At 45.1% G+C, this 12,587-nt stretch overlaps 1 protein-coding gene across 4 annotated transcripts in view; it reads right to left on the minus strand.

Annotated features, from left to right (window-relative positions):
- The window catches only part of sept9b (septin 9b), a 72,942-nt gene that overhangs the window by 44,064 nt on the left and 16,291 nt on the right, over positions 1-12,587 (minus strand). Inside the window, exon 1 of one of the 4 annotated variants that reach the window (XM_013135385.4) lies at positions 9,103-9,184. The exons of 2 other annotated variants lie outside the window; for them this stretch is intronic. Coding sequence is in view for 1 of the 2 variants with exons in the window: in XM_013135382.4 (XP_012990836.1) it covers positions 6,014-6,068 (55 nt within the window). In the remaining variant the exon portion in view is untranslated. Of the gene's footprint in view, positions 1-6,013; positions 6,173-9,102; positions 9,185-12,587 lie in introns of those variants that run through there. One more of the 4 variants, XM_013135382.4, reaches the window with a different exon arrangement.

The raw sequence follows: 12,587 nt of genomic DNA on the forward strand, positions 1-12,587 counted from the left end.
ATCCACCAAAAGGCCTACGGTGTGTCCTGTCGTTCTGCCAGCCCCCAGGCGCTTCCCTGATTCCCCGGCGCATCAACGGTGTTACCTCATCCCCTTAAGGGCACACGTATCCGGCCGGAGATATCGCGACAAACCCCACGGAACCTGATGCAGCTGCACTACAATGAAACAGACGCAGATACAAGTCAAGGATCACTTGGCAGACACTTGCACTATCTAATCGGAGTCCTCACTTGCTACACCTACAGGGTTTCCTGTGCCAAACGGGCGGAGATTGGCAATAGAGTTAGAGCCTCTGCTATGAGAACCTTTAGAACAACATTGTGCGGTTTTCTGTGGTATGGAACGCTGTTACATATGGGCTTATCCTTTTCAACAATAGCACCGTTATCCCCTATGAGACATCATATTAAATTAACAAATTAATCCAAGACATTCGTAATTCAAGTTGCTGTTTTGTTGAATGATGTCATATCTATCAAAAGTTGCTGGCTGCAGCATTTCTCAAGTAAAACATTTGGAGTCTAATTCAAACAATCTGAGCGGCTGCGTAGATCCCCCAGTCTGTGCAGTGCGGCATGAACGCGCCCACACCCAGTAAGTCAGAGTCGCACCAACGCCCCCCCCAGCAAGGCCAGCCTCAGCACAGCTGCCTCCCGCTGGGACCCCGTCAACGGGGGACACCTAAGAGCCTCCTCGACGGAAGTGGAGGAAGACGGCCAGGAGTTGGAGGGCACAGGGTCCGTCGAAATTACAAACGCCAGCACCCTTTCCTCCCAAACCACCACCGGTAGACCGCCACAAATACAATCGCCTCCCCTTAAAGTTAACTTGTCGTTTGGTTTTGATTCCTCCCTCAACTGCTGCACTCACCCGTCAGTTTTAGCTAATAAAACGCCCTCCAGGGCCCTAAACACCTGTCCTGTGTCCGGTCCCTGTTTCATGCCCCATTACAGCAGACAGCAGCTGTTTATCCTGTGTGAGTGGACAGATGGATATTGTGAACTCGTAGTCCAACACTCATACACAATGTTGTGCAATCTTTTGTTCGCGACTGGCTTCATGATCAAAACCACGCCATGTCCACTTAATTGGCTTAGCCTACCAATCAATCAATCAAGTCCCACAGCACCTCCTCCGCATGCCCTGCTAACCCAAGCACCAACTGCTATGCTAACCTACGACACAGCTGAGCTGCCTCCATAGATACTGTGATGACCCGGTGCAGAACAAGGCAGTCATATTACAACTCAGTCATTGTGATTAGAGAATAATGTTACAGTAGTTAGCTAGCTAGAATACTGCATTTAGTGTTGTAGGCATTAGCTGTTCAGCATCTCTATTTTAATATGAAGTGCATGGCTCAGGCTAGACTGGATGGAACAGACGAGTATTTGTTTTCACTATCAAACATTACAAAAAGCTCTACTTAAAGCAATTGATTTATATTGATTTAATTTGGCAGAAGGATATGGTCACTGACCCAGGTCAGTTGGTAGCAGGGTGTCAGCCTGAAAGTCTACATCCAAATAAAACATTGAGTTAGAAGAGGGAGGGATGAGACAGAGTGAGACACACACACACACACATGAAGAAACACACGTAGCGAGACAGAGGCAGAGAGACACAGAAACAGACATAAAGGTAAGCAAAAAAAAGGGTGATGGAGATTGGGGAGGGGAGAGAAAAATTTATACAGGGGGAAAGGGAGACAAAACAAGACCCAGAAACCAAAGACCTAAAGTAAAAATGACAAGGTCAAGACTTGAGGTAGTGCTCTCCAGGGTCCAGCGCTGCCACAAGGCCCGTCAACATTACTAGGGTCTCCGCTAACAAGACCGAGGGACATCACAGTGACCTTTGCGTTCCAGTCCAAGGCCTTGATCAGTACTTCTTTTCTGAGCCACTCTGTGGATAGGGCTTTGAGCTCCATGGCATGGCGTCGGAGAAGTGATATGTCAAAGCAAGAGGTCTTGATGGGTCTAGACAGGGGCGAGACGGCCTTCAGACCTGTGGAGTGAAAAGAGCTCTCTAGGGGATCGCAACACTGACAACCAACTGCTAGGATTGCATCACTGTTGCCTAGTCCAATAACGTTACATGGTCAGGATGTGTGTGCGTCTGTTTTGAAGGTACTTTAGTGAATGAAGACTAACTGGACTAAGGCCAATATAATTCAAACCGAAGATAACATCCATTCGTAAGTGCAGAGGTCATTAATTCTGGAGACTATGGTTGACTCAGTGAACTCGCTTCACTGTGAGCACCACATGATCATGTTAATGGGAGGACCCTGACAGTTACTGCCATTCCGCCCAACTCGAAGGCCAGATTGAGGTCTATGAAAAACACAGACATGCGGAATGATGATAAAACACCATCTGAAAACTGTGCCGTGTCAGATGTAGATTACTCCAGAAAACGCCAAACCCGCGGGCCAAACTGTAATTATGGCTTGAAATGGGACCCAAATATCAGCTTTATGCAGGAACTTTCCAGACATTTGACCTCAAAATCATTGGCCAGATCATATTACAAACATGTAGGACGGTAAAACAAGCTTCTGAATGAGATACGTAAATGAAAAGCTAGACATGGATATTACCCAGAGTTTAACCTCAGTGACATCCTAATTGGCAGGAAGAGCAGAATCCCCTAATCTCAGTTTGTCCAACCCAAGAAACTCAGGTTATTTGCTGAAGTGCATCTTCAGACTGGAGTCCAGTCAGTCCCAGCATCGGTCAGATTGCTCCTGTTAGTATAGAGAACCAATGGCCTACAGGGTGTTCAATGGCTACTGCAGGGTTGTCATGTAAATTGGGCCTATTGTAACCTTGAGCTTAGCGTCATCGGATGTGCAAAATCATATTCACCTTGGTTCGGCAAGTATATGTATACATACCCGGAATTTGACTTAGTGTAAAATGACTTGGTGATAGTGGAATTTGACTTAGTGTAAAATTACTTGGTGATAGTGGAATTTGACTTAGTGTAAAATGGCTTGGTGATAGTGTGAAATGACTTGGTGAGAGTGGAATTTGACTTAGTAACAATGTAAAATGACTTGAAAGTTAAACTCCATAGATACTAGATACTCAAATGAACGCACATAACAGTACTGCCAATGTCAACAGAAGCACAGTAAAAGATTATGCTGTGAAATTATACATCAATAAATTATTCAAAACCAAGTCTGACAAGGCAAGGCCGGTGAATTGCCAATAGTTACACACGTTTCTCCAGCAACGCCTCAATTTGACAGTTCAAAGCTCAGCCAACTCTAATGCTCGAATGTCAAACATACACTTCCACATGTTTTTGGACAGTGTTGGGTTAATGCGGACACAGTGTGTTTGTGCGGCGTTTGTGTGTGTGTGTAAATATGCGTGTGTGTGTAACAATGTGTACAGGTTTTACTAACCTGGTGGAATGGATTGTGTTCCACCATCGCGTACACCCTTGGCAGGTGCTGAACGGATGATGTGTCCTTCGGCCAGATAAAAGTTCATCTGAACCACGTCCGTATAAGAATGGACAGACATTTTCAGAATAGGTACGTCTACTGTCCACGACTCCCATTAAGAAACAGCATTGGAACTCCCTGATATAGACAATAAAACAGTGACACCGTGGCAGTTAACAAGAAGAAATATAGGTTGAAAAAAAGATGGAGGGAAAATTGGATCTGGCTCCAGGCTCTCGGTCTGAACGTCCAGTTCTTTGGCAGATAAGGGATTGTTGACTGAACCGGCAACAGCCACAGGTTACTAGTAGACAGCAGTGCGGATTTGCCATACTTCCTGACCACTCAGGTCTTCTACAGTGGCAGACGCACTGTGTCTACGGTCAATCAATTCCGGACAACAACCGAAGCTACATTGGGGAACACCACTAGAGGACTGTTCGCTTTTGATTGGTAGACCTACTCACTATTCTGTTGACTTGCTGGTTAATCCACTCTTCGGCTGATCAACTGTGAGGTTGATTCACCGTTCAGTAGACTTTCTGTGAGGTTGATTCACCGTTCAGTAGACTTTCTGTGAGGTTGATTCACCGTTCAGTAGATTTTCTGTGAGGTTGATTCACCGTTCAGTAGATTTTCTGTGAGGTTGATTCACCGTTCAGTAGATCTTCTGTGAGGTTGATTCACCATTCAGTAGACTTTCTGTGAGGTTGATTCACCGTTCAGTAGATTTTCTGTGAGGTTGATTCACCGTTCAGTAGATTTTCTGTGAGGTTGATTCACCGTTCAGTAGATCTTCTGTGAGGTTGATTCACCATTCAGTAGACTTTCTGTGAGGTTGATTCACCTTTCAGTTCATTTTGTATTCCATTGCTCAGAGAGCAGTAAAAAACCAATGGTTACGTCTAATCCTAAATGCACAAAGAATAAGGGGATACAAATCCAAGCCAAAAGCACCACCAGCATAAAGGTGTCCACCAACATACAGCTTGTGGTAAATCTCCGCACTTTCAGTTTGAGAGGAGAAAGGCTGAAATTATTCTGGAGACCAGATAATAGTAACAGTAAATAGCAAAGTGGGCATTCGGCAGCTGCCTTGATTAGGACAGACAAAGCAGTAACTGTTATTAGCTACTCCATGACATGTCCGTGTTTCCATGGGTGTGGGTGTTTGTGGAATCCACAACTGCCCGAGAGAACAGACTGACTGGAAGTGGAGTGGCATCATCTTGTCACCGCCATGGCACGTTCGGAGAGCCCCAACAGGCGCTGATAAGCCCTTCAGGCCGGCGTTTGATAATACTGATGACCAGGAAACTGAGTGCTGCCAACAGAGTAAACAGCTGATTCCTATTAAAACGATGTGATGGACGTTAGCTGAGGCTGTTTTAAAAATGGACAAACACACGCCCAGACATATGTCATATTTTACAGACCCCAAGCTGCTGAACGCATACTTGCGCCACCCATTTTTGCCATGGTAACACACGGACACACACACGCCCTCAGGCTCTCCCGGACCTCCCTGTCCTCGTCCGCCCACATACCGCGTTCTGCCATGACTGGCACGTGGTCTCATAACACACAATCACTGATTGAACTACAGTACCTGGGCACAGCGCTACAGTCGGACCCGTCCAACAGAGAGAACCAGCCCTCGCCACAACCCTCACGTTCTGACTGACGAGCGTTTAAAACCCGATGAACCTGTAACTTGTTCATGCAGGACCACACATCCAGGAGTGGAAATCTAAGGGAGGGGATTCACACGGACCATGAACGCCAGAACCCAAAACTCATCAGGTTCTGCCCCACGGCCATATAATTTAAGTATGCGAATTAATAATACTGACGTGTTTATCTATTCGGTCAACACCTTCCAGTGAAGCGACCGCACATTCCCATTCTCAGATTTGAGGGAGCGAATGCACTTGTAGCTCAGCGTGAATATGGCGCGTGTGCGGCATCCGTCAGGCCTCCCACAGCTGGAGGGAAGGACCTGGACCGGAGGAGGATGAGGAAAGGAGGAAGAGGACCATAACAAAGGAAATCAATACCAGCTTTACGGCGTAGCTGGTGAAACAAAGAGGAGAGGGAGCGAGGGGAGGAGGGAGGAAGCGAGAGACAGATAGAGACACAAGTTGTGAATGAATGGCTGTTTGATGGGGGTGAACAGATGTGAGGCATTCCTATCCAGTTCTCTTTAATGCTTTCAGCTGGGAGGCTTCCTGTGGTGGTGCTGCAGTCAATACTGGGACTCCTATTGACATAATTAGGATGGAATCAATAAGACAGGATTAAGAGACTAAGAAAACAGATGCCCACTGAAGTCTATTATATACAGACACTTTTAAGTAAACAATGTTAACTAAACACAAACCAACGAGGAAGTAACAGTAATGCTAGTGACACGATTGTGAATTCATTCTACTAATAGTCTTGGTATTTTAGACTGCGGTTACCCTCTGTCAGTAGTCACCAGTGGCGGTCGCTAGGCAGGAACTTCTTGAACAAATAAAAGTGCCTTAAAAACATAATTCAGGGACAAACCTTCAAAATCTGAGATAATTCCTTCCAAGTGAGGATTGACCTTGGAGTCAGACATCTTGTTGGTTTGATATGAAAGTAAAAATAATTGCCAATCCCTTTGCAATCAAGGAAACGTTCCGGAGACCCTCTGCTGATTCTAAACAAATCCCAAATTAGGAGCCAGGGTAGAAAACGACAGCGCTGCAGCTACATTCTGGGTACGCTCCCAGCCCACAACTTTCTTAAAGGGGCAACCTTATTTTTCTCTGCCTGCTCCCCGGCCCGGCACCACATTGCTACACTGAGACTTCACAGAGTAAAAGGCAAACCCTCTCCTTTCCCCTCCTCCCCTTCCTTTCTGAAAATAGAAAAAAAATGTACTGGGACTTTTCTAACATGTCCCCCTCTGAGGCAACGAGATAGAATTAGACTTTCATTCACAAACTAACTACAATCGGTCATTAAAGTTAATCTTAGAGGGCACACTTCCAAAATATACAAAATGAAATACATACATTATTTGAGAGATTTTGTTTCTGCAAACTGAACCATATTTAGGTGATAATAAAACATGAACAATAATGTTGTATCAATATGAATTATTACTTGAATTTTGTAAAGGCAAATAAACCTTTCTGTAAATTGCTGAGGAAGTCTGTTAAATTATTTCAACATAATCTAAACGGGACATTGTTTGCCATGTTTTGTGCTGAATATCATGAGAATAATGCAGGATACTAAGCAATTGTTAATTTTTAAATGTACATTATCTCACCCCATCAGACTTCAGCTCCACTCATTTGGTCTTGTTGCCTTGCAGAATTCAAATAGTAGTACCTACTACAAAAAGAAATCTACAGAAATTGACTTTTATTCCTCAAGACTGGACGCACACGTGAATCATCATGAATCAATCCATGGTAGTTCTTCAGCTTGGACATTGTGTTGCAGTGTAGCAGCATCCTTTTCATTGATTTCAAAGTAACTTTAAATTTTAATCGGAATAGAAGAGGCATTTCATTTTCATTGCATTCAAATCTAATTTATTTTTATTCAAAATGAATTCAATTATATAAACCTTTTGCAACTTAATTTCAAAAACAATAATTAAATATTATTAGGCATTGTTAATTCAGTTCTGAAATGAGCACAGCCCTTCTGAGTAAGTGTGCGAATGTGTGTGTATATGTCCTGGAACATTTAGGTGCATGAGTGTCTCCAGTCTGTTCACATATAGCACGTTGAGAGATATGAAAGGAAACAGGTGAAAAATGTCACAACACTACTTTAACCAAGCTAATGTCCTCATGTAATCAACCCGTGAGGCTCGACTTAGCTAACCAGTCAACCCGTGAGGCCCTCAAATGGCCTTCGCAAATTCACTCCAGTCAGTCCAAACTCACTACGCTCCACTCAAGCTAACACAAACTGACCTCTGCTTATGCCTGATGGTCTTGGCTTTCATACAGACTCAGAGTACCTCTGGAAATTTGGGTAAACAACTTGGAATTTAGCCGTACTACCACTAATTAAAGAGCACTCACTTCTCCTGACGCTAAAGTCATTTTCTTTATTTAGGGCTCTGGTTAAATGTAGTGCACTACACATATAAGCCCTGGTTAATTATAGTGCCCATATTCATACAAGCTCCAGTCAAAGTAGTGCACTATTTTGGAGTACCTCTCTAATTAAAGAACACTCACTTCTCTGGAAGTTCCCCGACTAAACCATACAGACGGTCTACACTGCAGGACTCCGGGTCTAAATATCTTTACAAGAGAAACAGGAAGTGAAGATCAGTGGGGATCTTAGCAAGTGCATAAGATTAGATTAGATTCAACTTTATTGTCACTGAATAGTACAAGTACAGTACAACGAAATGCACTTAGCATTTAGTCAGAAGGGCAAATAGAAGAGGGCAGAAAATGTTGTATTAAGTATAATGTATGTTACAAGTGGGATATATAGATTCGCAATTAAGTCAAATGCAAGTACACATGTCAATTCTAAATGTGCAATGAAGGCAAATTGAAGGTGCATGTGCAAATGAAATGCAGGGATAGCAGCAATGAGTTTCCGAGGCAGAAGTGTACATGTAGCAACTGAAAACATCCTTAACAGAAAATGTACAAGTATTAAGTATAATGTGTGTTAAGTATAATGCATGTTAAGTATAATGTTAAGAAGGCAAATGCAAATGGAAATTCTAAATATGCAATGAAGACAAATGAATGTAGCATGTGTAACCTAATAGCAAGGCGTGCGAACAACAAGTCAGTGTTTGATCTGGGTAGTGATTACATCTGCCTAATGTACACCTGGATTGGAGACATCTTTTTGTGTGGGAGCAACCGTCTAAGGGCTTGGATTGATGTTCAAATAGACGAGTGTCTTTCACAGCAGAAAGCGCCAGAAAAAAACAACAGAACGTAGTCCTGGTGTTTCTTCTCATATGTAAATGTAATATATGTAAATATATGTATGTAACTCATATGTCTTATATGAGCATTTATGTGGTAAACATATATTTGGTTTGATCAACACATTTGTACATATATGTCAAATATACAAGAAGTGGAAGTTTTTCTATATGTTGGATTTTAATTGTAATTAACATATATGATCAAGTATTTTTGAATATATGTTAAGTATTTTAATGTATATGAGCATATATGGCCATATATTTCTGTATGGGTTAAGAACGTCCCAGCTGACATCTCCCTGAGCGCTATTACCATTAGTCTTATCGGGAGATCTTCCATTGGCAATCAACGCTAACGGTGCAATAACACAATCTACTTAAGATTTCCTGTTAGCATTCAATGCTAACAAAGCAATTTCGCAATTAGCAATGAGTGGCTTATTGCTTATCCAGAGCCTCTCACTTCCTGTTTGGAGCCAGACATGTTGAGGCCCCAAGGAAGTGAGCGTTTTAACGGGCAATAACACAGTGGATTTCACCCTTAGTGGAGCACTCAGACCATAGAGAGCACCACTCTGATGCCAATGAGCCGTACAAAGCCTGACATATTCATGGAATGAATGGGGTGTGGGGTTAGCTTGTTTGCAGGCTGCCGCCATGTCTTGTGAATGCGCGAAGCTGTACTAACCTTGTTTTGGCACTGAAAAGGTCTTTCTGAGAAGGTGTATGTGAAAAGGAGCATGGTCCCATCTGCTGGCTGGTCTCCTCACCCTAACACCTTCAGGTCAGGACTGGTCCTTCGCTCAACGCGTGTTTTACTGTGTGTTCTGCTTCCTTTGTATGGCTGGTGAGAGTCTAGGGATCAGGGCCAGAGGTTTCTGTGTGTTTATGGACAGTGTGTTTATAATATTGACCAGTTGTGGAACACCTATGATTGGCTGCTGTCCATTGTGTCAGTCCTGTGTAGTTCGATTGGTAGAGGGTGGCGCTCGTAATGCCAGGGTTGTGGGTTCTATTCCCACTGGAGGCCAGTATGAAAAATGTATGTACTCGCCACTGTATGTTGCTCTGGATAAGAGATTAAAAATGTAAATGTTTACTAGCTGTGCTCTGTTAGAAAGGCAGTGTGTGTGTGTGTGTGTGTGTGTGGACAGTCAAACCCCTAGTTGAGTGTGTTCCTGCCCACCGACACATGCATATGCATTCATGTACATCCACAGTATTATCAGAAACATTTACCGTACATGCACATAAATTATGTGTATGTATTTACTACGGCAGTAAATGTAGGCCCTCGCTACCAGGTCCCAGGGGCGGGACGGTAAAACATTATGTCACACGGCCTCAGTGCTGTTTGTGGAAATGGTTGGCTGCTGCAGATAGTTTTAGGGAGAGGAGGAGTGAGGTCCGCAACGGAACTCTTGATACGCTTATTAACACAATTACTTCCGCTGCCCCAGTGTGGTTATGCTATTCAGCATTTACCCAGCGAATGTGATCATCACGTCAGGTCCAGACGAACGCCAACGCCCCACATATTTATCACCCGGGAAGTGACAAAACCAGTTGCCCCAAACACACGTTCTATTCACGAGTGTGTGGTTTCGGAGTTAAATGACACCTTTTTACATCCAAATGTTCTGACCTTTCAGCCCAGACTGCACGAACGCGCAGCTCTGCTGACTGCTGATGGAATTAACAGAGTTAAGTCGACCTGGCTTCAATAAAGGCTTGAGCAGAGAAAGAACAGAAATAAACATTATAATAAAACACAGAGAGAGAATGAAAGAGAGCGAGAGAGAGAGAGAGAGAGAGAGAGAGAGAGAGACACAGGGGGGTGAAAGAGGGAGAGGAAAAATGGAGGGAGAGAAGGAGGGAGAGAGGGGGAGAGTGTGTGTGTGTGTGTGTGTGTTGTTAAAGAAAGAGCCCTCTATATCAGCTGCCCAAGTATAAGTTGCTAACAGTCCAGGTCTCCTAGCCTGACAGGATCCTTTCCCATGTTGCCCGTCAGGCAGAAAACACCAACCACACCAACACATTAGCGTGAAGTGTGTCTTTCCACGCGGGACATAATTAAAGTGTTCCACGCACATTACTTGAGCGTTCCCCAGAACGTCCCGTCAGAAACATGTAACAGGGCCGGGGTGACAAGACAAGTGTCAGGTACTCCCGTGTCGTCGCCATATGGGCTGAACCCCGCCGCTGAACCCCAGATTTGACCCCTGTTCCCGTAACCACAGAATAACCCGGGCCAAACGGGCCTTTTCCCTACGCCCAAGGTGGGGATCCGACCAACGGTTCCTGCTCCCGGTGCCCGGGCCTGGGTTTCTTTGTGCACGATCTGATCCGACCAGAGAAATAACAATAAAAGCTAGGGTGCAGCGAGGGTGGGAAGGAAGACGTGTCGACAGCTGACTCATAGAGGAAATCCTGTGCATTGCTTTAATGGAACACAGAGAGCCTTGTAACTTCCCCTACAGGGGCTAACTGTTTGGGTTACCGTGCACACTTGCTGGCATGCGCTTACATGCGCTGCGCCTTTAGCCACGCTACAGGCTGCCTGCAACGCCGGCCTTTCCCTACAATGCTGTAAATGACAGAAACATGCGCAGTGGCCTAAGAACGAGGTCATTTACGTGTGGCCTACTGAACAGGCCTTGTGTGGAGCACCTAAGAAGCGTCGGCATTGAAAAACCCTTCATCAGGACAGTATCTGGTTCACGGGGTGTCAACATCTCCGCTCCTCAGCCGCTCCATCGACCCATCAGTGGCACATGGCCTCCGCCCCCAACTGCCTGTCAGGGGTGTCACCGTGGCGTCCCGACATCATCTCTGGGTCAGTGTCACAGAGCAGACGTTTACATGACACTTCTGACCTCCGACCATTTCCAGTCCAAAACCACCGTCCAACTGGAAGGGCAGCCTGCCAGACAGACTCAACGGTTCTACAGGCCAGTGCACTACAGCTCAACATGCTGACCAGATGGAGGGATGATCGATGAGGCGTCCCGTCGAACATATCAGCCGAATTCAGGACGCGCGAGGATTGATGCACCGCGGCTGTCACTCTGAAGTCTGACACTATGGTTTATTGCTCTGAGGTTTGAAACGCTAAAGAGCCAAATGGGAGCCGACGCACAAGGCACCAAGCTCACTGGGGGATGAAAATGTCCTGCCTTCAGCTTCAGCTCATAGACCATAAAAGACGTGCAGGGTATTTATGGAGACGGCGATCATGCAACACATCAACACAGTTTTTTTAAAAATTAGTCGAGCATCAACAGGAAATTGCTCAAACTGGGACTTCCTGGGCGAAATGCCACCACTGCAAACAAACACTGAAACAAGTTTCAGCTGCGAAAGTGTCACACCTCTCCTCAATTCCACAAACACCACGGTCCGTCTTCGCTAAATTCCTCAAGAAAAAAAAAGCCCATCAGTGTGCAAACTCCAAATCATCCCCATGGAACATTTCACAGACCTCGGTGAAATAGAGCCTCTAACTGCCCCCAGCAAAAAAAAGAAAGAGAAAACACGAATAGCAACACTTCCACCTGGTGGACATCTCTGCAACTGCAAAGCCAGTCGACGCTGTAGACCAACGCCAGTCTGAGCTGAGCTAACCTGAGCCATGATTAGTGGCTGAAAGGCTAATTCACAGAGTGTCGCTCAGTTTGATGTCCGCTGCCAATCTCCATAAACCTCTTAGATTAGCCGCAATTATCTTAATCCAGACCAAACCCATATGGCCCAGTTAAGAAGCCTCTCTCGTCACAACATCCCCCCCCCGAAGAAATACTGCAGGCAACAAAATATTGAAATGAGGAGAACTATGGATGAGCTGTAGGAGGTTTGTAGCCTTGGTGTGAACAGAGAGATGGTATGACGTTAACAGGGGTTGAACACTGGGACGTGGAGGACTGTCAACCCTGTAGCTGCGGGCAACGCCTGGGGAGGACAAGGGAAATGTCGGGACATGCATTCAGAAGGTCTCGGTGCGTGGCACAAGCCAGGCTACACAGAAATACCGTTGCCTCAGTCACAGTCACAGTCAACGCATGCCGGAAAGCCAGCATGAACTCCATCCTATGGCTAAGACGTTAGTCAGGGTTAGTCATTTCTGATGACTCGCTTCCACAGACAGGTCAGACTTTTTCTGCCATCAAATCCAAC

Source organism: Esox lucius, chromosome 9 (genome assembly GCF_011004845.1).
Source record: "Esox lucius isolate fEsoLuc1 chromosome 9, fEsoLuc1.pri, whole genome shotgun sequence".
Taxonomy (NCBI): domain Eukaryota; kingdom Metazoa; phylum Chordata; class Actinopteri; order Esociformes; family Esocidae; genus Esox; species Esox lucius.